We start from the raw sequence: 21,547 nt of genomic DNA on the forward strand, positions 1-21,547 counted from the left end.
GCAGGTAAAAGCAATAGTTCTCCTGTATCTAAGAAAAAAAAATGTATTACTAAAAAAGTGCCACTGAATTTAGACAATGCTAAACTGTTCCTTTTTGGGGAGGAAGACAAAAGTACATAATAGTACAGAACTAGTCATTTTCATTATACTAGTATAGAACTAGTAATTTGCATTATGCTTTGTAACAAGCACAAGAGTGCTTATTTATAGTAGATATTAACCACAATAAATAACTCCTCAAAAAAGATCACAACTATGATGTGTGACAAGCTGTTCAGTCATTGCTGAAAATAGTCCAGAGTTTTTTAAAAAGTGCAATCAATGTTGAACTAAGATAAACTGAAGTCTATCAATACCAAGAAACAGTTTTAGGGACTTCATATAAATACAATAACCTGTTTTTTTTTTTTTTTTTTTTTTTGTAAAATAGGTTTCTACCTGTTTTAAGGAGGGAATAGTGGTAGATGGCACAGTTTGGCAACAAGTATGTTTCTAGCAGGTGAAACCCTGGTATGCATTGCCATAAAGTGCATCTTTTACATAAAGAAAACATGCTTACTAGATGTATACAGTACTTTTCAGGCACTTGACCTCACTTGGTAGCTAAGTTGGTGTTCAGATGTTTGTTTAATGGAAAAACATTAAATTACATATTGGCTTCAAGCCATGTTCCCATAGAACATCTGTGTTTCATAAGCTAAATCCAAATGTTCCCTGCTAAAATCAAATAATGATGCCATAAACCCAATTCAGAGAAAAAATTTAATAGATTAAATAGATTGAATTGTCTCAATTTTTAAGGTTTTCCACCATAAATTTTTCTTAAATCTTTGTTGCTTGTTACTTGTCTGAATGTTAGCAGGAAAAAAAGGCTTGAAAACTATGAAATATTATGCCTAAATGACATTAAAATGAGAACTGCTGATCAGTACAATATACTGTTCATGGAAATATGCTTATATTTTCACTCTTTCTTACACTGCTTAAGAGCCATATTTTCTCATAGTAAATGCGTTCCTAGTTCATATTATAGAATTCAGTATGTAAACATTTCAGTGTACCCAAAAGAGCATTATGAATTTATCTATTATCCCTAAATACGTTTGGTGAACCTCTACATCAATGCCTGGCTCCAAAACTATCTCTGGGGTCCATGCCAAAGGAATGCTTTCAGATATATCCTAAGGATAGGATTCTAAGATGAGACTGCCAAATTCTATTCTAAAATGAAAAAAATATGGCAAGATTCCAGTATGGATGCTACTGTTTCCATTTTTTTCTTGATTATTTAGCATGTAGTTTAAGTGTATTGACGTTAAGGATTTTGTTTATATGCATGTATCACAGTATTACAATTAGGGAAAATTCTGCAATATATTTTCAGGCAATTAGCTTTAAAATAATGGAGTTTCAGCTTTTAGCACAAACAGCCCTGAGAACAATGCATTCAAATTGCAGCTCAACTAGAAATATTCGAATTGAGAAACCTTAAAGTACAAAAACAAGTTGTGGAAAAGTTGTAAATTAAAAAAAAAAAGTTTTTTAAACTTTAAAAAAAAAAAAGAATACCAACAGTTGAGGCACCACCAGACTACAATACTTTTAAGAGCTGGGAGTTTGGAAAAAAGAACTAACATACAAAGCTATGTGCGCAGATGTGCACATGCAAATTGTGTTGTAATGAAAAATTGTGTCTCCAAATTTTACAGCCCAATCATTTTATTGCAGTGTCTCCTATTATAGATATCATGCTCTGACTGCAGGAGAGTTTTGGTAATTAACATAAAGCGCTGGTACAGAGACTTGTATCATTAAGGGAAACAGAGTCAAGAGCTCGGTTAGCAACAGTTTCTTCAAGTGACTGAGCCCCTGGAAGGTAGCATGAGAAAAACATCATAATTATGTTTATGATGCAAATGCCAAGTCAAAGTAGCAATGATATGATCTATGTTGTAGCAAATAAGGTATAACAAAGTCTTCACAGTATAAATAAAATGTTCTAAAAAGAAACAAATATTCAACCTGTTAATAAATTGGTGAAATGTATACAGATAAAAATGGCTTATCACTGTACAATCTATCAACATGACAGTCCACATTCTATACATGGTAACTTGTGATTTTTAACATTTGCTACAAAAAAGTACAACAAATATTGGGAATCAACTTTAACATTTCTGATGTCTAAAAAGAATGAAGTCACTTCTGTTCTATGTTAAAAAATACATGTTCCCTGCTTCCTTTTAATATAATTTATAAAGCTTTACTAAATATTTTGTTCTAGAGAGACATCTATTGACTTATGTGAAAATAAAGTCCCATATCTTTAAAATCTATACTTACATATTGAGTATTTACAAATATTACTTAAAATGAAAATATTTATGCATAAATAGCATTTGCCAAAGTATGAAGATAGAGATGCATTATTATAATTTGTACACCCTTAATTTGTACACAATTGAAAATATATTTATGTGAAATTTTACAAGTTAGGAAGAACAGGGGCATGCTAATTGAGAGTTAATACTAAATCATAACACCAGCATGGTTAAGAGGGGCCATATGAATGACCTGCAAGCAGCACAGGTTAATAATTTTCTGGAATTCCTATGAGTTACAATGCCAACCAGTAGCAATTAAGATACACATTACAGAGTACTAAGAAACTAGAGCAGTATGTAGTAGGTACTTAAATAGAATACTGGAAAGAATGTCGCCTAATTTTAATTGTGCTTTAGATGGGCAAAAGCTAAAATGTTATAGGAAAAACGACTAACTACTACCTCACTATTTCTTGTGCTTTAGAAATTTCCTTTGTATTTCTCTTAAAGTATCTTGCTTCTTCCCCAAATGGGTTTGCTGAGGCTAAGACAATATTTAAAAGTGTGTACAAATTAAGCAACTAAAACTTGGGATCTTCTGTTACTAATGCTATTCCCAGTCGCTGATTAGATCAGTTACATCATCATATATGATATACTTTCCTTTAGAAGATAGGAACAAAGGGCTTTTTAGAGGTCAAGGCATGATGGGAGAGGTCTAAGAGCCAGTCATAGAGAATTAAGGTATTTCTGAGATAGTGATTTTGTTCTGTGTTTTGCTCCAATATGATGATTGTTATTGAGTCAAAGGTCCTCACAAACCCTGTAATAATGTCTAAAATTCTGGAAATAATATACATATGACTCAAAAGATTAAATAGAAATGCAGTGGTGTTACCTGAAATACCTTTTAAAATAATTCAGTTTATAGAATTATTTGCTAGTTATATTTCACACCAGCAACTGAGTTAAGTCACACAACAATCAGAAAAACTGCATATACTTAAAATAACTTAAATAATAATATTCATATGAAGTCATGCTGCTTCCATGATTCAATTCACTTTAGGAAAAAAAGGACATAAAATTAACAAAAATTCCAAATCAATTTAAGGAATTCTCAGTTTTTGTTTAATAAATACATTAACGTCAAAAAATCTACTTAAAAATGGTTGGAAAGGGGCCGGGTGTGGTGATTCATGCCTGTAATCCTAGCACTTTGGGAGGCTGAGGCAGGTGGATCACCTGAGATCAGGAGTTCAAGACCAGCCTAGACAACATGATGAAACCCCATCTCTACTAAAAAATACAAAAAAAATTAGCTGGGCATGGTGGCGTGCACCTGTAGTCCCAGCTACTTGGGAGGCTGAGGCAGGAGAATTCCTTGAATGCAGGAGGCAGAGGTTGCAGTGAGCCGAGATTGCACCACTGCACTCCAGCCTGGCTGATGGAGTGAGACTCAGTCTCAAAAAAAAAAAGAAAAGAAAAAAAAAAGAAAAAGTTGGAAAGGAGTATTTACTGATAAATATTAATATTTTTTTCAACATGGTTGGAAAACAAGCATTGCATAGTATCCTATAAATCAGACCACTCCCTTTAAATGTTGAGGGCAAAGTTAAAAGCAAAAACAACTGAGAAACAACTTTTAATTTTTATGCTGACTTACAAAGTCCTCATATAAAAACGCATAGATTTAATCAACGCTCTTTGCCACTGTCTTTTGTGTGTTCCTTATAATCTTATTTGCTAACTTTCACCCAACAGTTCAGTGCCCTTCTGCCAACCATAAGAAGGGACTAAAACCACCATATAAGGTTACATCAAGTTTGCCAATAATTTGGTAAATAGTATGACCAAAGTAATCACGTGGTTGCATGTGGCCACCAAAATAACTGACACTTTTTGATAACATGATTTTTGTTTAAGGATTTGTGTTTGCCCTACACAGGCTGAAACTGCAACAATTCCAATATATAATCAGTTCATTTTATATTAAATCTGTAATTAATGCAGAGCAGTTCAACTTAAATGTGGTACTTCAATACCACTTTATGCTACATTGTTTGATTTAAAACCCTGGTTTATCATTTAACTAAAACACAGGAATGATTTGCTCAGACAAATCACATCTGCTGAAGCTATCTTGTTTGTTTCTTGGACTGACATACTGAAAACCACAGGAATATTATAGGAAACATACCTACAAAATTCAAAAAAAAATTATACATATTGATAATTTTTTAAAAATTATCAATTGCTTGCAAAACTAACCCAGCACAATCTGAAAACAATTAAAAAAAGAAATGAGGTTGCTTATGAAGGCTATAGCTTTGGTGACAACTTAGAGCCAAATTAGATCTGCAGTTGATTCAGACCTAAACAGTGTTCATGCCTGATGTTTCCATTTATTTGCAGGGTTTTATGGCTACAGCATATTCTTCACTCATTGCACACATGACAGACACCTAGAAGGAAAAAAGCAGGCAAAAGGTTATTCAGAAGACAATACATATAGGAGATATAATTAGTTCCTCATATATTGTATATTTGTGGATATTTTGTACATATGGACTTCTGAAAGGGGTATTCCAAAACAAGCTACTTTCTTTACAGTTTTCTAAAGCAGAATTTCTCAAAGAGTGGTTTGTAAGACAACTTCCAGGGAACAGGAAAAATAACTATAAACGTTTGAACACTTACTACACGTTACATTTCTGAAAGTTGTAACAAAGACAGTAAATCTCCTTCACTCTTTAACACTCCACTAGCATCATTTCTTACCTGTAAGAATAGCTCAGGGCTGGGCGCCTTGCTCAGGCCTGTAATCCCAGCTCTTTTGGGAGGCCGAGGTGGGCAGATCACCTGAGGTCAGGAGTTCAAGACCAGCTTGGCCAACATGTTGAAACCCAATCTTTACTAAAAATACAAAAATTAGCCAGATGTGGTGGTGTGTGCCTGCAATCCCAGCTACTCAGGAGGCTGAGGGGAGAATAGCTCGAACGTGGGATGCGGAAGTTGCAATGAGCTGTGATCATGCCACTGCACTCCAGCCTGGGTGACAGAGGGAGACTCCGTCTCAAAAAAAAAAAAAAAAAAAAAAAGTCAGGTGCAGAGCTTCAAAACAAATTTGGGTTTGAGAGTAATGTTGATGTAGCAAAAATGAACTTTGATACTTTCTTTGATAATGATTCTCTAAGGGTTTTATGGAAAACCTGCCTGAGAGATCATTTTCAACATTTTAGGAGTATTTTTAAACCACATTCCATATGTAGTATTTTATGTTAACTAGTTGAGGTCGAAGTTTTTACAAAATGGTTTTCAAAAACAATCCTTCTCTAAGTCTTTACCTGTACATCTTCACCTGCATTGTATTTTCCTTCTATTTCTTTGCCTAGTTCACCTTCTGGCAGTTTAAGATCCTCACGAACTTCACCAGTTTCTGTCAGCAGGGAAAGGTAACCATCTTGAATGCATATCAGCTATTAGAAGAAATTATATCATTTGTGCTGATTAGATTATATCCACTTCTTTGTAATGTTTACATAGTTAAATTGCAATTGATATTAATTCATTTAAGTACACAGTAATACATTAACATTCTTGGTATTTAAAATGCTAAAAATATAAAAAATATACATACAGAATGGAAGTATAAGTTTACTCCTCCCGGTACTTCCCATACCCAATCTCTGCCTTATTAAACAGAGGTTTCTTTACAGTGTATTCCGTTTATGTTCACAAAATAAATATAGTTGCTGGTTTTTTGTTTTTTTTTTTTAAATCAAAATGGGATACTGGGCCAGGAGCGGTAGCTCACGCCTGTAATCCCAGCACTTTGGGAGGTCGAGGTGGGTGGATCATGAGGTCAGGAGATTGAGACCATCCTGGCTAACACAGTGAAACCCCGTCTCTACTAAAAATACAAAAAATTAGCCAGGTGTGGTGGCAGGCACCTGTAGTCCCAGCTACTTGGGAGGCTGAGGCAGGAGAATGGCGTGAACCCAGAAGGTGGAGCTTGCGGTGCGCCAAGATCGCGCCCCTGCACTCCAGCCTGGGCGACAGAGCGAGACTCTGTCTCAAAAAAAAAAAAAAGGGATATTGTAAGTACTTTACAGTGAGCTGTTTTGACTTAATAATATGTCTTAGAAATACTTTCTAAGCAGAAAATATAAACCTACCTTAGTTAACTACCACATATCTGCATGGACATACTATAACTGATTTAACCAATTTCACATTACTGGGCATAAAAGTTATTTTTGCTATCACAAACAATGCATCTTCTAATTTGAGTATGAACAAAATTAAGTGGAAAACTTTTGGTCTTCAGCCAACAACAACAACAACAAAATCCACTAGTGTATGGATAACATTAGTGAAAAAAAAAAAAAAAAAAAAAAAACCCAGTTGTCAGCCCAACCTGCAAAAAAGCACGGTTTTGATACCACTGAACTTCTTTTACTACAGGAATGAGGAACCAACCAACCTCCACTCATTTATTCTATTACTAAAAGCATGTACACTATTAGTATGCAGAATCCTGACACGTTTTATAAGAGGCTACCATCCAGAATACCAGCTGCTAATATCTACAAAAGGAGTCAAAGACAATGGTCCTTGAACCCCTGTAACCACTATGATATAGCCCAGGCATATCGCTGGGATTGCTCTCCTCCACATACACCATCTACCAAAACTGACTATGGCTATCCACAGAAACTCCATCTACCACAGGAAATTTGAGTTTTTATATGTCTAGAAATCTCAAAAATAAGAAATCCTACAGAGCTACAACAAAGACTTTTAACTAACCACTTAGACCCTCAAATATTTGTGAGGTGGCTGGTAGAGAAGTGGGAGCAAGGAGGTTGAGGTAGAAGTGTAATTTTTTTTTAAAAAAATATTTTTTTAAAGATGGGGGTCTCATTATATTGCCTAGGCTGGCCTTGAACTCTTGGGGTCAAGTGAGCCTCTGCTTTAGCCTTCCGAGGAGCTGGGACTATAGGTGTGCACCAATGCACCTAGCTTGAAGTGTAATTTTTAAACAACCACAACATTCCAAGGCAAATCTTTCTGATTTCTGTTCTTTTAGTAATTCCCTAAAGCAGAGCTTGTCTATTTCAAGTTAAATGTTCCTACTGTGCCACTAGTGACTGAAACACAGAAGAATAATAATACTGATATTTTGAAAATGATGTATGTAATGGAGCTATTTTACTTTTTAAGAGTTAAGAATCATAAACTGTGGAATGAAATATATAAAGCATTTCAAATGTACAAATATATAAAACATCTAGTAAAACAATGCATTTACAAACATTAAACATCTTATTAAAATAAATTGCTATATTAAATACAATTAGAGTTTTCAAAAATAAAACTAAGCTATGAAAAACAAAAATAATGAGAACGAATTATTTAATCTTTGATATGGTTTGGCTCTGTGTCCCCACCCAAATCTCATCTTGAATTGTAATCCCCACATGTCGAGGGAGGGACCTGGTGGGAGGCAATTGGATCATAGGGTCAGTCTCCCCAATGCTGTTGTCGTGATAGTGAGTGAGTTCTCTTCAAAGTGTTTAGCAGTTTCCCCCTCACTTGCTCTATCTCCTGCTGCCATGTAAGATGTGCCTTGCTTCCCCTTCACCTTCTGCCATGGTTCCTGAGGCCTCCCTAGCCATGTGGAACTGTGACTCAAATCTCTTTTCTTTATAAATTACCCAGTCTCAGGTAATTCTTTATAGCAGTGTGAAAAAGGACTAATACAGAAAATTGGTACCAGGAGTTTGGGCCACTGCTATAAAGATGCCTGAAAATATGGAAACGACTTTGGAACTGGGTAACGGGCAGAGACTGCAATAGTTTAGAGGGCTCAGAAGAAAGAAAGATGAGGGAGAGTTTGAAACTTCCTAGAGACTTGTTGAATGGATTTGAACAAAATGCTGACAATGATATGGACAGCGAAGTCCAGGCTGAGGTGATTTCAGATGGAGATGAGGAACTCATTGGAAACTGGAACAAAGGTCACTCCTGCTGTGCTTTAGCAAAAAGACTGGCAGCATTTTGCCCTGCCCTAGAGATCTGTGGAACTATGAACTTGAGAGAAATGATTTAGGTTATATGGCATAAGAAATTTCTAAGCAGCAAAGCACTCAAGGGGTAACCTGGCTTTGTTTGAAAGCGTACAGTCATATGCATTCATGAAGAGATGATCTGAAACTGGAGCTCATGTTTAAAAGGGAAGTATAGCATAAAAGTTTGAAAAATGTACAGCCTGACCATGTAGTAGAAAAGAAAAACCCATTTGCTGGGAAGAAATTCAAGCCAGCTGCAGAAATTTGCATAAGTAACAAGGAGCTGAATATTAATAGGCAAGACAATGGGGAAAATGTCTCCAGGGCATTCCAGAAATCTTCATGGCATCCCGTCCCAACACAGGCCTAGGAGGGAAAAATGGTTTCGTGGGCCAGGCCCAGGGCCCTGCTGCTCTGTATAGCCTTGGGACTTGGTGTCCTGTGTCACAGTCACTCCAGCTCCAGCTGTGGCTAAAAAGGGCCAAGGTACAGCTTGGGCTGTTGCTTCAGAGGGTGTAAGCCCTAATCCTTGGTGGCTTCCATGTGGTGTTGGGCCTGCAGGTACACAGAGTTGAGGTTTGAGAGCCTCTGCCTAGATTTCAGAGGATGTATGAAATGCCTAGAGGTCCAAGCAGAAGTCTGCTGCAGGGGCAGAGCCCTCATGGAGAACCTCTGCTAGGGCAGTGTGGAAGGGAAATGTCGGGTTAGAGCCCCCACACAGAGTCCCCACTGGGACACTGCCTAGTGGAGCTGTGAGAAGGGGGTCACTGTCTTCTAGATTCCAGAATGGTGTACCATGTGCCTGGAAAAGCCACAGGCACTCAATACCCACCAGTGAAAGCAGCTGCGAGGTTGTACCCTGCAGAGCCGCAGGGGTGGAGCTGCCCAAGGCCTTGGGAGCCTACCTTTTGGATCAGTGTGCCCTGGATGTAAGACATGGAGTCAAAGGAGATTATTTTGGAGCTTTAAGACTGAATGGCTGCCCTGCAAGGTTTCAGACTTGTATGGGACCTGTAGCTCCTTTGTTTTGGCCAATTTCTGTCATTTGAAATGAGAGCATTTACCCAATGCCTGTATCCTCATTGTATCTAGGAAGTAACTAACTTGCTTTTCATTTTACAGGCTCATAGGCGTAAGGGACTTCCCTTGTTTCAGATGAGACTTTGGACTTGGACTTTTGGGTTAATGCTGGAATGAGTTAAGACTTTCAGGGACTGTTGAGAAGGCATGATTGTGTTTTGAAATGTGAGAACATGAGATTTGGAAGGGGCCAGGGACAGAATAATATGATTTGGCTCGGTGTCCTCACCCAAATCTCACCTTGAATTATAATCCCCACATTTCAAGGGAGGGACCTGGTGGGAGGTGATTGGATCATGGGGGCAGTTTCCCTCATGCTGTTCTCATGATACTAAGTGAGTTCTCATGAGATCTGATGGTTTAAAAGTGTTTGACAGTTCCCCCCGCTTGCTGTCTCTCCTGCTGCCATATAAAACATGCCTTGCTTCCCCTTCACCTTCTTCCATGATTGTAAGTTTCCTGAGGCCTCCCCAGCCATGTGGAACTGTGAATCAGTTAAATCTCTTTTCTTTATAAGTTACCCAGTTTCAGGTAGTTCTTTATAGCAGTGTGAAAATGGACTAATACAATGTTTTAAATTGAATTATTTATTAAAAAATCTTGTTCTATAGAAAAATTGCAATAATGCAATGAAATCCCATATCCTTTACCTAGATACATCCATTGTTCACACTTAATCACATGTGCACTATTTTCTCTATGTATACATCCAATATCTATATCTATCATATACGTTCTTATTATTTTTACAGAACTATTCAGAGTAAGTTTCAAAGATCGTGATTCTTCAGCAATAAATACTTCAGTGCAACAGCCATGACTTTTCAGCAATTAAAACTTCAGTGTATTTTTCTCAAGAACAAGGATATACTCTTAGATAACAACAATTTATTTTTCAAAATCAGGGAATTTAATATTGATAACCTATTATTCAATATATAGTACATATTTAAATTTGCCAATTGTCCTAGTATTGTCCTTGATAGCAACTTATTTCCCTAACTCCAGGGTCTTACCTTGTATTTATCTGGCTATCATGTCAGTTTAGTCTCTTAATTCTAACAGTTTCCCCCACCCTTTAACTTTCATGGCATCTTTTTGTTTTTTGGGGGGTTTGGTTTTTGTGAGACCAGGTCTTGCTCTTTCATGCAGGCAGGAGTGTGGTGGCATGATCATGACTCACTGCAGCCTCAACCTCCAGGGCTCAAGTGATCCACCCACCTCAGCCTCCTGAATCACTGGGACCATAGGCATACGACCACTATGCCTGTTGGTGGTTTTTATTTTATTTTCTATTTTTTTAATTTTTATTTATACAGGGTCTTCCTGTGTTGCCCAGGCTGGTCTCAAACTCCTGGGGGTTCACTGTTTTATAGAATATTCCTCAGTTTGTGTTTGTCTCACTGTTTCCTCATGATTAAGGTAATGCATTTTTGAAAGGAATACTATACAAATGATGTGCCCTCAGAGTATCCTATCACGAGGCAAATGTCAATTTGTCCCATTACAAGTGATGCTAACTTTGATATGCTGACTAAGGTAGTTATCCGCCAGATTTTTCCACTCCAAAGTTACACTTTCCCCCTTTGTAATTTGCAAGCTTTAAGAAAAAAAAAAAAGCCAACAGTGTCATCGTCAAGTCCCCAAGCATATTTTGTGCAAATGTTTCCATCTTCTCTCAAAGGCCTCTCTGACTCCATAGAGTTGGAAGGTGGGGATGGTAAGGAAATTGTTGTAAGTATCTTCTTCTGGTCCTTTACCTTTAAACAAACCTACTGATTTGATTACTTTTAGATGTTTTTGAACAATTTTTTTTTTTTTTGGTAGAAAGTAATTATTGTTAGTAGCAAGCAGGGAGACAGCAGTGGTGAGGGTCAAAAAACTTTAGAGATGTTAGGCATGTGGAGGCGTACCAAGCTCCTGAGCAGTATATGAGGTTATAATGCTATCAGAACGTAGTATTTTTGGCCGGGTGCGGTGGCTCACACCTGTAATCCTAACATTTCTGGAGGCCAAGGCGGGCGGATCATTTGAGGTCAGGAGTTCGAGACCAGCCTGGCCAATATGGCAAAACCTTGTCTCTACTAAAAATACAAAAATTAGCCAGATGTGATGGCACCTGGAGTCCTAGCTACTTGGAAGGCTGAGGCAGGAGCATCACTTGAACCCAGGAAGCGGAGGTTGTAATGAGCTGAGATCATGCCACTGCACTCCAGCCTGGGTGGCAGAGCAAGATTCTATCTCAAATAAAAAATACCCCATTCTTTTTTTTTTTTTTTTTTTTGAGATAAAGAATGGGGTATTTTTTATTTCCTACTAAAATATTCTAGGGCTCCTTGGATAATTCAAGGTCCAGATCAGGAAGTGTGTAAGATGAACCTGGAGCAAGCTGTTGTACTAAAAAGCAAGGAGCTATCAAGGAGAATTAAAATTAGGCCCATGTCAAAGGGACTCGAGCTAACTTGAATAAGCTCCCATTGGCCAAGATGGAACAATGTGAGAATAAATAAGGACACTAACAACAATGGATTGAAACACAAATATGTTTAAATGCTGGAGTTTATAATGAAAAAATATGTATTTCGTCATCTTTAGTGGATGCTAGGAACCAATTTATTTTATAAACTGTACCTTAAAGGGAAAGAGTCAAATACACCCACCCCTGCTACACACACAGACACTGGTACTGTCTCTTAAGGCAAACAAACAAAAATTGATGAAGGGAAGTTTCTTTTTATAGAAGTATTCTGGCTAAGAGAAACAAATGAAGGAATGACAGATCATAAATTTTGTCTCCTCCAATTAATAGATTGAGGCAGTGATCACATATCTGATAATATCACAAAAGGAGAAACAATCAGACTTATTTACCTAATGATTGCATAGAACATTACGGAGTAGTCCTGTTAAAGGAAAGAAAGGAAGAAAATAAAAATCTGAACTGAATCTGATCAAGACTCTACATCTTACTACCAAGTTTCAGGAAACACAAGCGACAGAGGAACATGTTAAAAAACAAGGAAATGCAATTAGCAAAATCCATACAGTGGGAAAGTCTACAGAAGAAATGATCCAGTGTCTTTGTCAAAAAATTGCAGAGACAGAATTAATCACACTGGTAATTATTGAAGCTGAGTGACAGGTACACAGGATTCATTATACTATACTTTGAAAATTTCCACAATAAAAAGCGAAACAAAAAATGCTATAGTATATATGAATTCTAGAATGAGCACTGTAACCACTAAGTGCTGGGAGACACAGTAAGCTAAGGAAGCAAAACATGATCTAAAAGGGAGTGTGGGGAGAGTTAATGACTGCAGATTCTGTCTTAGATGTAGTCAGAATAGAAAAGAACACTGAAAAGGGGGAATTATCGGGAAACTATTTTGCCTGCATTTGTACTACTGATATACAATAGGAGGCTGGAGAAGGTATATTATCCCTACAGGTGCCTTCTTTTTTTTTTTTTTTGAGATGGAGTCTAGCTCTGTCGCCAGGCTGGAGTGCAGTGGCACGATCTCGGCTCACTGCAACCTCTACCTCCCTGGTAGTCTCGAATTCCTGATCTCGTGGTCCGCCCACCTCGGCCTCCCAAAGTGCTGGGATTACCGGTGTGAGCCACAGTGCCTGGACAGGTGCCTTCTTAGTTCTAATTTCTGAATTTAATTTTGTTTCTATTTCAAAACAACCAGACTTGTTTAGGTAACACCTATTCCTTTTTATTTCTTCCTTCTTTTCCCCCAGAGTATAGCACTCCTGTGCTACTTCCTTAGAATTGCTGGTCCCTGGTAGAGACTGAATGCTTGATCACTATTATTATACAGCCTAAGCAAATAACACCACCACAACCTGACCCATCATCTGACCCATCAAGCCACAGGCACACAACTGGGAAGGCACAGCAGCTCTCCATCATTGAGTGGAAGTAGCACATATGAGATCAGTTTGAGAAGGACCTAAAGGTACAAACAAGTTGTTTAAGAAGTGGCTCAGACTCAGAAAACACTTTTTCTTACCACACTGACACTTCTCCTTCAACTCATACCAATGACTTGATGGAGAGTTGCCTATGACCAGCTGACTGAGAAAGGAAAATATTCACAATGGTTTCTAGATGGTTATGCATTATATGATGACACCATTGAGGGGTCAGCCTGAAAGTGGGTTTGGGAAGAACTTCAAGCACTGGACCTGAAAGAAGACAGAACCAGAAGTGTGGATTTGCACTGATTATGAGCTATAGCTAACATAGCTAACAATTTGGCTGGAAGGTTAAGGACACTGAAAGAACAAGATAGGAAAACTGCTGACAGTAAGGTTTGGAGAAGTGGTATGTTGACAGACCTCTCCAAATAATTGAAGAATGTGTCCATATGAATGCTCACCAAAGGGAATCTGCAGAGATTAGGTTCTAAAAAATTAGGTGTACAAGGTGATTCTCTCTGTGAATGTGTGAATGCCATTCAGCTTCTTTTTTTTTTGAGACTGAGTCTTGCTCTGTCACCAGGCTGCAGTGCAGTGGTGTCATCTTGGCTCACTGCAACTTCCACCTCCTAGGTTCAGTTGATTCTCCTGCCTCAGCCTCCCAAGCAGCTGAGGTTACAGGTGCCTGCCACCACACCTGGCTAATTTTTGTATTTTTTGTAGAGATGTACGGATGCCTTCCTTCTTTTTTTTTTTGAGATGGAGTCTTGCTCTGTTGCCCAGGCTGGAGTGTAATGGCGGGATCTTAGCTCACTGCAACCTCCGCCTCCCAGGTTCAAGTGATTCTCCTGCCTCAGCCTCCTGAGTAGCTGGGATTACAGGCATGCACCACCACGCCTGGCTAATTTTTTTTTATTTATTAGAGACGGGGTTTCACCATGTTGGCCAGGATGGTCTCAATCTGACCTCGTGATCTGCCCGCCTTGGCCTCCTAAAGTGCTGGGATTACGGGTGTGAGCCACCGTGCCTGGCCTCAGCTTCTTTTTGTAGCTTCCCTCGTCTTTGCTCAGTGGGATCAATGACACAGGCTTTCTCTCGCCAAGACTGATCTGACTGTAGCCACTACTGAAAACCTCACAGAAACAGGAGAGTCTTGATATGGCAGAAGAAGAATATAGAACAGAAGAACAAGAAGTCTTAATATGTTTCCCAGAAGAACAGGTGGCCACCTGACTGTACCCCTTCCATCATGAAAGAGGCAGCAATTTTTTCTTATTGCAATAGTTTTACTCTACATATGGATTTGCCTTTCTTGCCTGCAGTGCTTCTGCTAAAATCTCATCTCAATTTACAGAATGCCTCATTCCTGTCATAGTATCTCACATTGCATCACTTCTGACTAGAAAACTAATTTTATAGGCAAAGTAACGAGGCAGTGAAACACCCAGATAATTCGCTGGTTCATGTACCCTATCATTCCAAAACAGCTTGCCTCTGTGGATTGGCCTAGTGAAGACTCACATATGGCACCTGCTGAATGGTACTTTCTTGGCCAGGAGTGCTGTTTTTTGCAGGTTACAATATATTTCAATATATGATGCTATTTTTCCTATATGTAGAATACACAGTTCTAGGAACTAAAGTTAGTGGCTCTTCTCATGATTACCCTTAATGATCCTGTAACAAATATTTGCTTCTAGTCCTCGCAATATTGGGCCCTATTGGTTTAGAGGTTTTGTATTTCCAAAGAAAGACTGCTTCCATCTGAGAACACAAGGATACCCATGAAACAGGTAAAAATTATAAAAAGACTTTAAGCTCAATCAATTAACATATCTAAACATTCAAATAATATACTACTTATTTGAATTCAATTAACATATCTCAGCATTCAAATGATATACTACTTATTTGAATTCAATTAACATATCTCAACATTCAAATAACATACTACTTATTTGAAGAATATACTAGGATTTAATAGTCACAGTTTTGGCAATTCGCTAATAATCCAAAGGTCTACAATATATACTTTATGTGTCTATAGTAATTAGTTTTCCTTCTGGAAAATGGTCTTCACATGACAGGTAAAACTTTAGTAAATGCAGAAACGGCATTTAACTTGTGGTGAGGTTCATATCAACACAGAACTTTCTAAAGAAATATGATTCCAGAGAGTGCTAAAGTCTGAATAAGCATTTCTGTATGAATTTGGGGATTCCCAAAGGTATATCTGGATGTATTTATAATTTTCATCACTCAGTCCTGGACATCTGTAACCACTTTTGGGAGAAGTAACGTAAATAAGCAATTCTAACCAAGCTAATCTTGAAAGAGAAGTCAGGAGACAATTTTTCTTTCATTCTGAACTTATTTTAAAACACATAAAATTAAAACTATAAATATTAATACGTTTTGTTTCCTGTTTACTTTTTAATTATTATAATGAACAGAATACATATTTCTCTTTAGCCAACTGCCAAACTGGCACTCAAAATATTGAATTCAAATATAAAGGATTACACACAGCCAAATAATGAGTAGATATTTAATCAAGGCACTTGGTTAGGTAAGTGAAGACCACCATAGCAAAACAAATATAAATAGGCGCACAGAACTTTTTTTTTTGAGACAGGGTCCTACTCTGTCGCCCAGGCTAGAGTGCAGTGGAGTGATCACGGCTTAGTGCAGCCTTGACCTCCCAAGGCTCAACTGATCCTCCCACCTCAGCCTCTGGGTCTGCTGGGACTACAGCTGTGTACACCACCATGCCTGGCTAATTTTTTTTTTTTTTCTGTATTTTGTAAAGATGGGGTTTCACCACATTGCCCAGGCTGGAGAACTAGTTTTTTAAAAAATTAACAGAAATAAGTTTTCTATGCTGACTTGAAAATGAAGAGCAGAGAAATAATGAGTACTTTCTATGCCAGGCATTGTTGTATTAACTAATTAAACCTCAAAATGATCCCATGAGGCGTTATTATTTATGTCTTTGCTTTATAAAGAAAGAAATGGAAGCAAAACAGATTAAGTAACTTGTCAACCAAGGTCACACAGCTATTAAGTGCCAAAGTAGAGACTAGGACCAGGCCTGCCTGGCTTAAATCATCCTCTTACCCAGTTTGCAGTGCGGAGTACATACCAAGGGTTGGGACAAGGGTGAAGTAAGACACTTGTCTTGGGTGCAAAATTAAAGAAGGCACCAAAAAAACCGCAGTGATCAGATAGGCACTTTAATGCAATATTTTAAAAAATTAGAATTAATGCAAAAATCCTATCATAAAATACCAAAATTCTAAATAAAGATGGGATCAGAATTAATTTTCTTTGCACCTTGAGCTCCTATATGGCTTGTCATTGTTACTAGTTCTGTCGTTATTTAAAATTTTGTGCCTGAGGCAAGAGCCTCCCTCACTTCATTTGCCTCATCCTAGTCTAGGACCCAAACCAAATTTTTCCTTTAAGTCTTGAGCTCCAATCAATGACTGGCTAACTTTATCATAGTATAATAGCAATTATTTGAACTGCTGATACCATCTTTCTGAAACATGCAACAGGCAAAAGCATTCTATATTGAATGAATATTACTGAATATCATTAATATTGAACAGTCAAAGCTTTCATACTTTAAGATGAAAAGAGAAACCCAATTTTGACAACATTCTATGCTCAACTTTAGCTGCTGTACTATCTCTACCACATTCAGTAATCACATATACATTTAACAAATGTTTTTTGAGCACCTACTATGTACCACATCAAATTTGGTGCTCCAACAATAATGAAATGATTAAGTAGAATTTTTACATAGGAAAACGGGGAAACAGAACAGCACTTTTTGGTACATATCTACTTATGGAGTTCTTATGGGGTACATTTTCTCATTTAATCCTCATATTATCCCTATTTTGTAGATGAGAAAACAGGCTCAGAAAGGTTGTATAACTTGTCCAAAATCATCCAACTAGAAAGTGACAGAACTAGATCCAAACCCAGATCTACCTGGTTAAAAAAACCCACTTGCAAGACCATTCAAATTTCTACAAAGACTTCAAAGCAACCTAGAAAACATTTATGACAAGTAGGAAAGTGAAAATATAAAAGTGTTTACTATATTAAAACCACAAGCATGTTTGCATGTGGACAAACAGCAAAAGGAAATCATTGCGTAAGTGCAGTTGATAGTAACATTAAAAGAAATTTATACAATACAACAAAGGGTACAGAAAAAAATCAGTTTAAGTCGGATAAAACAAATACCAGTGTCAACTTTGTATTTTTTACTACGTAAAATGAGCAGAAATGAGTTTGGTATATGGTATGCTTGATATAGAAATTGAAGACTTTCAAGAAAAGCTTTAGTTATAAGTAATCTGAGCTTCCACATCCTATAAGGTCAATTATTTGGTTATCATCAATACTCCAAACAACAAAATGCTATCATTAAATATGACCTACCCAAATGTATAACTGGAACTAAAACTTGAAATTTACATATATAATTTAGCAAAAGGTCATAGCATGGTCACTGAATATAATTTAACCAATTATATAGTTTTTGTGTTTTCTTCAAAATACTCAGTGACCATGTACTTTATATTTATGGCTTTCAACTTATTTCCCTACTTAAGAATGTCAAGTTCTGACTAACATTCATTAATGCAAAAACTTGGTAGGAACATGAATTTCAGTAGTTTCTTGAATGTCTCAGGTTTGATCAGTGAAAAGAAACAAAATATCCAGGAGGGATGTTTTAAACTAGAATAAGAAATATTTTACAACAGAGAGAATAGTACTTTTACTAAACATTGGACTTAACTGCAATATGCAGTCACTTGGCCTGAGGAACACTAATAAGTATTTGACTTTTTAAAAAATGCAAGAATGTGAAAAAAATAGCAAACTAGCAATAATCCTAGAAAAGTACATGTGTTAAACATCACTATTTCTCCAATTTCTAAGATAGCTGGTGCCTAATAATTGGTTAGAAAAACCTACAAAACTTCTCTTGGGTTTTGTCAAATTATTACTGATAGTACAAAGTATTTGCACCTTGAAGAAACAAGCAACATTCTAAAGAAAATCAGTGCTTACTTGATAATCATTTCTCTTAATATTTGGAACATCCATGTTGTGAGTAGAAGGACAAATATCTTCATATTTTTTGCCCGTGAAAATATCAATTCCAACAAGGTGAACCTAACAGGAGAACAGGAAACCTGTTTAATCTCTGCCAAGTATATCACTCATTACACACACAAGAACACAATACCAACGCTGATTACGACAGATTCTTTTTCTCCTCCTTCCAAGGTCATCTAATTTTACTTAAAAAAAAAAGTAGTGGTCTTACAATTAAGAGTTAGTAAACAACTAAACAGTGTCATGACATGTCAAGACCCAATATAGTCCAGTGATTCAATTATGAGATTACACAAGAAAAATAAAGTGTAGGTTTCTTAGAATTGCTAGAACAGGTTTTCTCATCTGTAAACTGAATAGATCTTATAGGTCACTAGGATTCAGGAAAGTTTCAGTTCCCAGTAAGGGCCCAAGAAGGGAATGCTACCTTTAAGTATTCAATGTAATAACTGATTACCCAGTAATTGTGGGAAGGAAAAAATAGTGCTTATTGCAAAATTTTAAGTATAGAAATCTCATGATCTGTAACGGAATACAAATGATCAAAGTCCCAACGCCGAAGCCTAAGCCTGATCTGCAAGGGTACTTACCTTGGCATGACCATGCTTTCCAGTTTTAGAAGTTGACATCTCCACTATTTTGCATGGTCGTCCTTTGAGCACCACGAAGCCGTTTTTGCGCAAGGCCGAGCACTGCATAGGGTAAGTGCTGGAAGCCCCGGCATCTCCAGTAGTGAAATCAATTTCGTCTGCCATGGTGGGCTGGGGAGATGGTAGTTTTTCCGTGGGAACTACACAAAAAGTTTGTGTTTGCTTTTTAACAACGGGTATGTAGGCAGGGAAACGTCTCATTTCGGACAAGTTATGTGCCAAGCATCATGGGCCCGTTATTTCTGCATGTAAGGAACACCCACCCTAGACTAGTGGACACTTTCTAACTCTGGCCTCTACAAACTTTTCCAGCTATTGCTTGGGGAGGTGGGATGAGAAGTCGCAGAGGAGCTCGCTGAGGGTGGGGAAATCCGCCCTGGGCGCTTCTCCGCGCTGGAAACAGCAGGTTGCGGCCCCCATCGCCCCACCGCAGAAGCCGGCGACCTTCCCCCGCCGCCCAGCCCTCGGCCGCCGCCCCGAACCCTACTGCGGGGGACCCAGTCCAGGCCGCACGTCCCCGCGAAGGATGCGGGGTAACAGAACCTGGCCAGCAGCACCCGGCCCTCTGCTAGCTGGCGCGCACCCCGCCCTCCACCCTTCAACGCCGCCGCCGGGGCCGCACAGGCGCCCCCTGTTCTGCCGGCATCCAGGGCTCAGCTCGGCCCGGCCCGGCCCCACTAGGGCCTGAGCCCCGGCGGGTCCCGCGCTCGCCTCTGTTCCCCCATCCATTCTCCTTCTTTCCCTCGGTTAGCGCTCGGCTCTGGGCTCCCTCCCCGGCCCTGCTTCGCTCTGGCCCCATCCCCATCAGCTTTTCCCCAGGTCCTCACCTTTCAGCTGGCAAAGAGCGCCTTTCGTCTGCGCACCCGCGCTGGTCCCCTACAGCAGCGGCGCCGGCGGCGGCGGTGGCGGCCGCGGCAGTTCCAAGAGACGGGGCGGGGCCGCCACACTTTCCACACCCCAGCCTCCCCGCCCTTACCCGCCCCCACGCAGCCCTATTTCCGGGATAGGCCCCGGAGCGTCACAGGCACCGCCCTCTCGGGCTACCATTGGCTACCAGATTCCCGAGGCTCCGCCCAGTCACGTGAAGAGCGCCCTGGCAACCCCACGTGCTGCGGATTAGTGCACTTCCGGCGTGGAGCGCACTTTCAGCAGTCTGGTTGCCGAGGGTGAGCTCGCTGGCAGAGGAACTTGCTCCTTCCAACTCTTAGGTTTGTTGCGTTCGGGTCGCAGTGGACTTTAATGGGAACCAAGCAAGGCACCCAGTGGCCCCTGCCATCAGGTGCGTGGCAGTTATCACATGACGATCGTCAGAATTCGCGAGGCGCATAGATTCAGCGAGTGCCAGTGTGGCTGGCTGTGAAGCGAACTTTGGGTTCGAGCTTCTGGTTCAGCTTACAGTCTTTCTTGGGGTTCGAACCTCCTCCTGGTCCTTAAAGAAGAATTCAGGTGCAGTATTTTATTACCCAGCTCGGCACCGCCGGTCCTGAGGACCCCATTCGCCTCTTGGTGAGATTTTTGGCAGCGACTGCTGCTGGATGCCCTTGTGGAGTCAGCACTGCTGCCTGGGGTGGGAACTCCTGAAGCATCCTCCAGCTAACAAGCCAGCAGTGAAATGAATTAACCCACTTCTCACAGCAAAGGCTGTTGGGAAGTTGTGGAGGCAAAGGGCGTCTGACTCCTACGGCATTGTGGGTCCAGAGAGGTGTTCTGCCAACTCATCCATTCTTTCCTCCTGGCATTGGCATTCCTTAGAGTTTGGGGTTTAACCCTGCCACATTAGAACGCTTGGATGGTCTTCAAAATTGACCTAGAGCTTGTAGACTGCCATAGAAAGGTTCTTAAAAGCGATGTGCTCCCTCTTGACAGTTTCATTTAGCAACCTACCACAGTATCCTATCTTGGGGAGGTGATCTAGGAAATTATTTCCCATCCCACACCCGCATTTATGTGGTAACTCTGATTTCCTATTGCTGTCTCATGAATAATCCCATATCTCACATTCCTATATGACTCTACAGTTTACACATATCTTTCAAACATGTCCAATTTAACTTTCGCAATAAGTTACTGCCCTCTCATGTACTGAATTCAGCCTCTAGCTAATATATAAAGGAGCCATTACAGCAGTGGCTCATGCCTGTAATCCCAGCACGTTGGGAGGCTGAGGCAGGTGGGTTCCCTGAGCTCAGGAGTTCGAGATCAGCCTGGGCAGTGTGGTGAAACCCCTTCTCTACCAAAAATTCCAAACCTTAGCTGGTCATGGTGCTGTGCACCTGTGGTCCCAGCTACTAGGGAGGTTGAGGTGGGAGGATCACTTGAGCCTGGGAGGTGGAGACTGCAGTGAGCGGAG

General features: G+C 39.3%; 1 protein-coding gene across 1 annotated transcript; it reads right to left on the bottom strand.

Annotated features, from left to right (window-relative positions):
- Positions 1-1,701: 1,701 nt before the first annotated feature.
- On the bottom strand, positions 1,702-20,183 carry EIF5A2 (eukaryotic translation initiation factor 5A2). The gene is made up of 5 exons (XM_030822824.1): positions 20,025-20,183; positions 19,138-19,337; positions 18,500-18,604; positions 5,672-5,803; positions 1,702-4,789 (listed from the first exon to the last, which is right to left on the bottom strand). Exons 2-5 carry the CDS (start codon positions 19,300-19,302, stop codon positions 4,730-4,732), a joined length of 462 nt encoding a protein of 153 aa, XP_030678684.1. The 5' UTR covers positions 19,303-19,337; positions 20,025-20,183; the 3' UTR covers positions 1,702-4,729.
- Positions 20,184-21,547: the final 1,364 nt, after the last annotated feature.

The sequence above is a fragment of the Nomascus leucogenys genome, chromosome 11, assembly GCF_006542625.1.
Source record: "Nomascus leucogenys isolate Asia chromosome 11, Asia_NLE_v1, whole genome shotgun sequence".
Taxonomy (NCBI): domain Eukaryota; kingdom Metazoa; phylum Chordata; class Mammalia; order Primates; family Hylobatidae; genus Nomascus; species Nomascus leucogenys.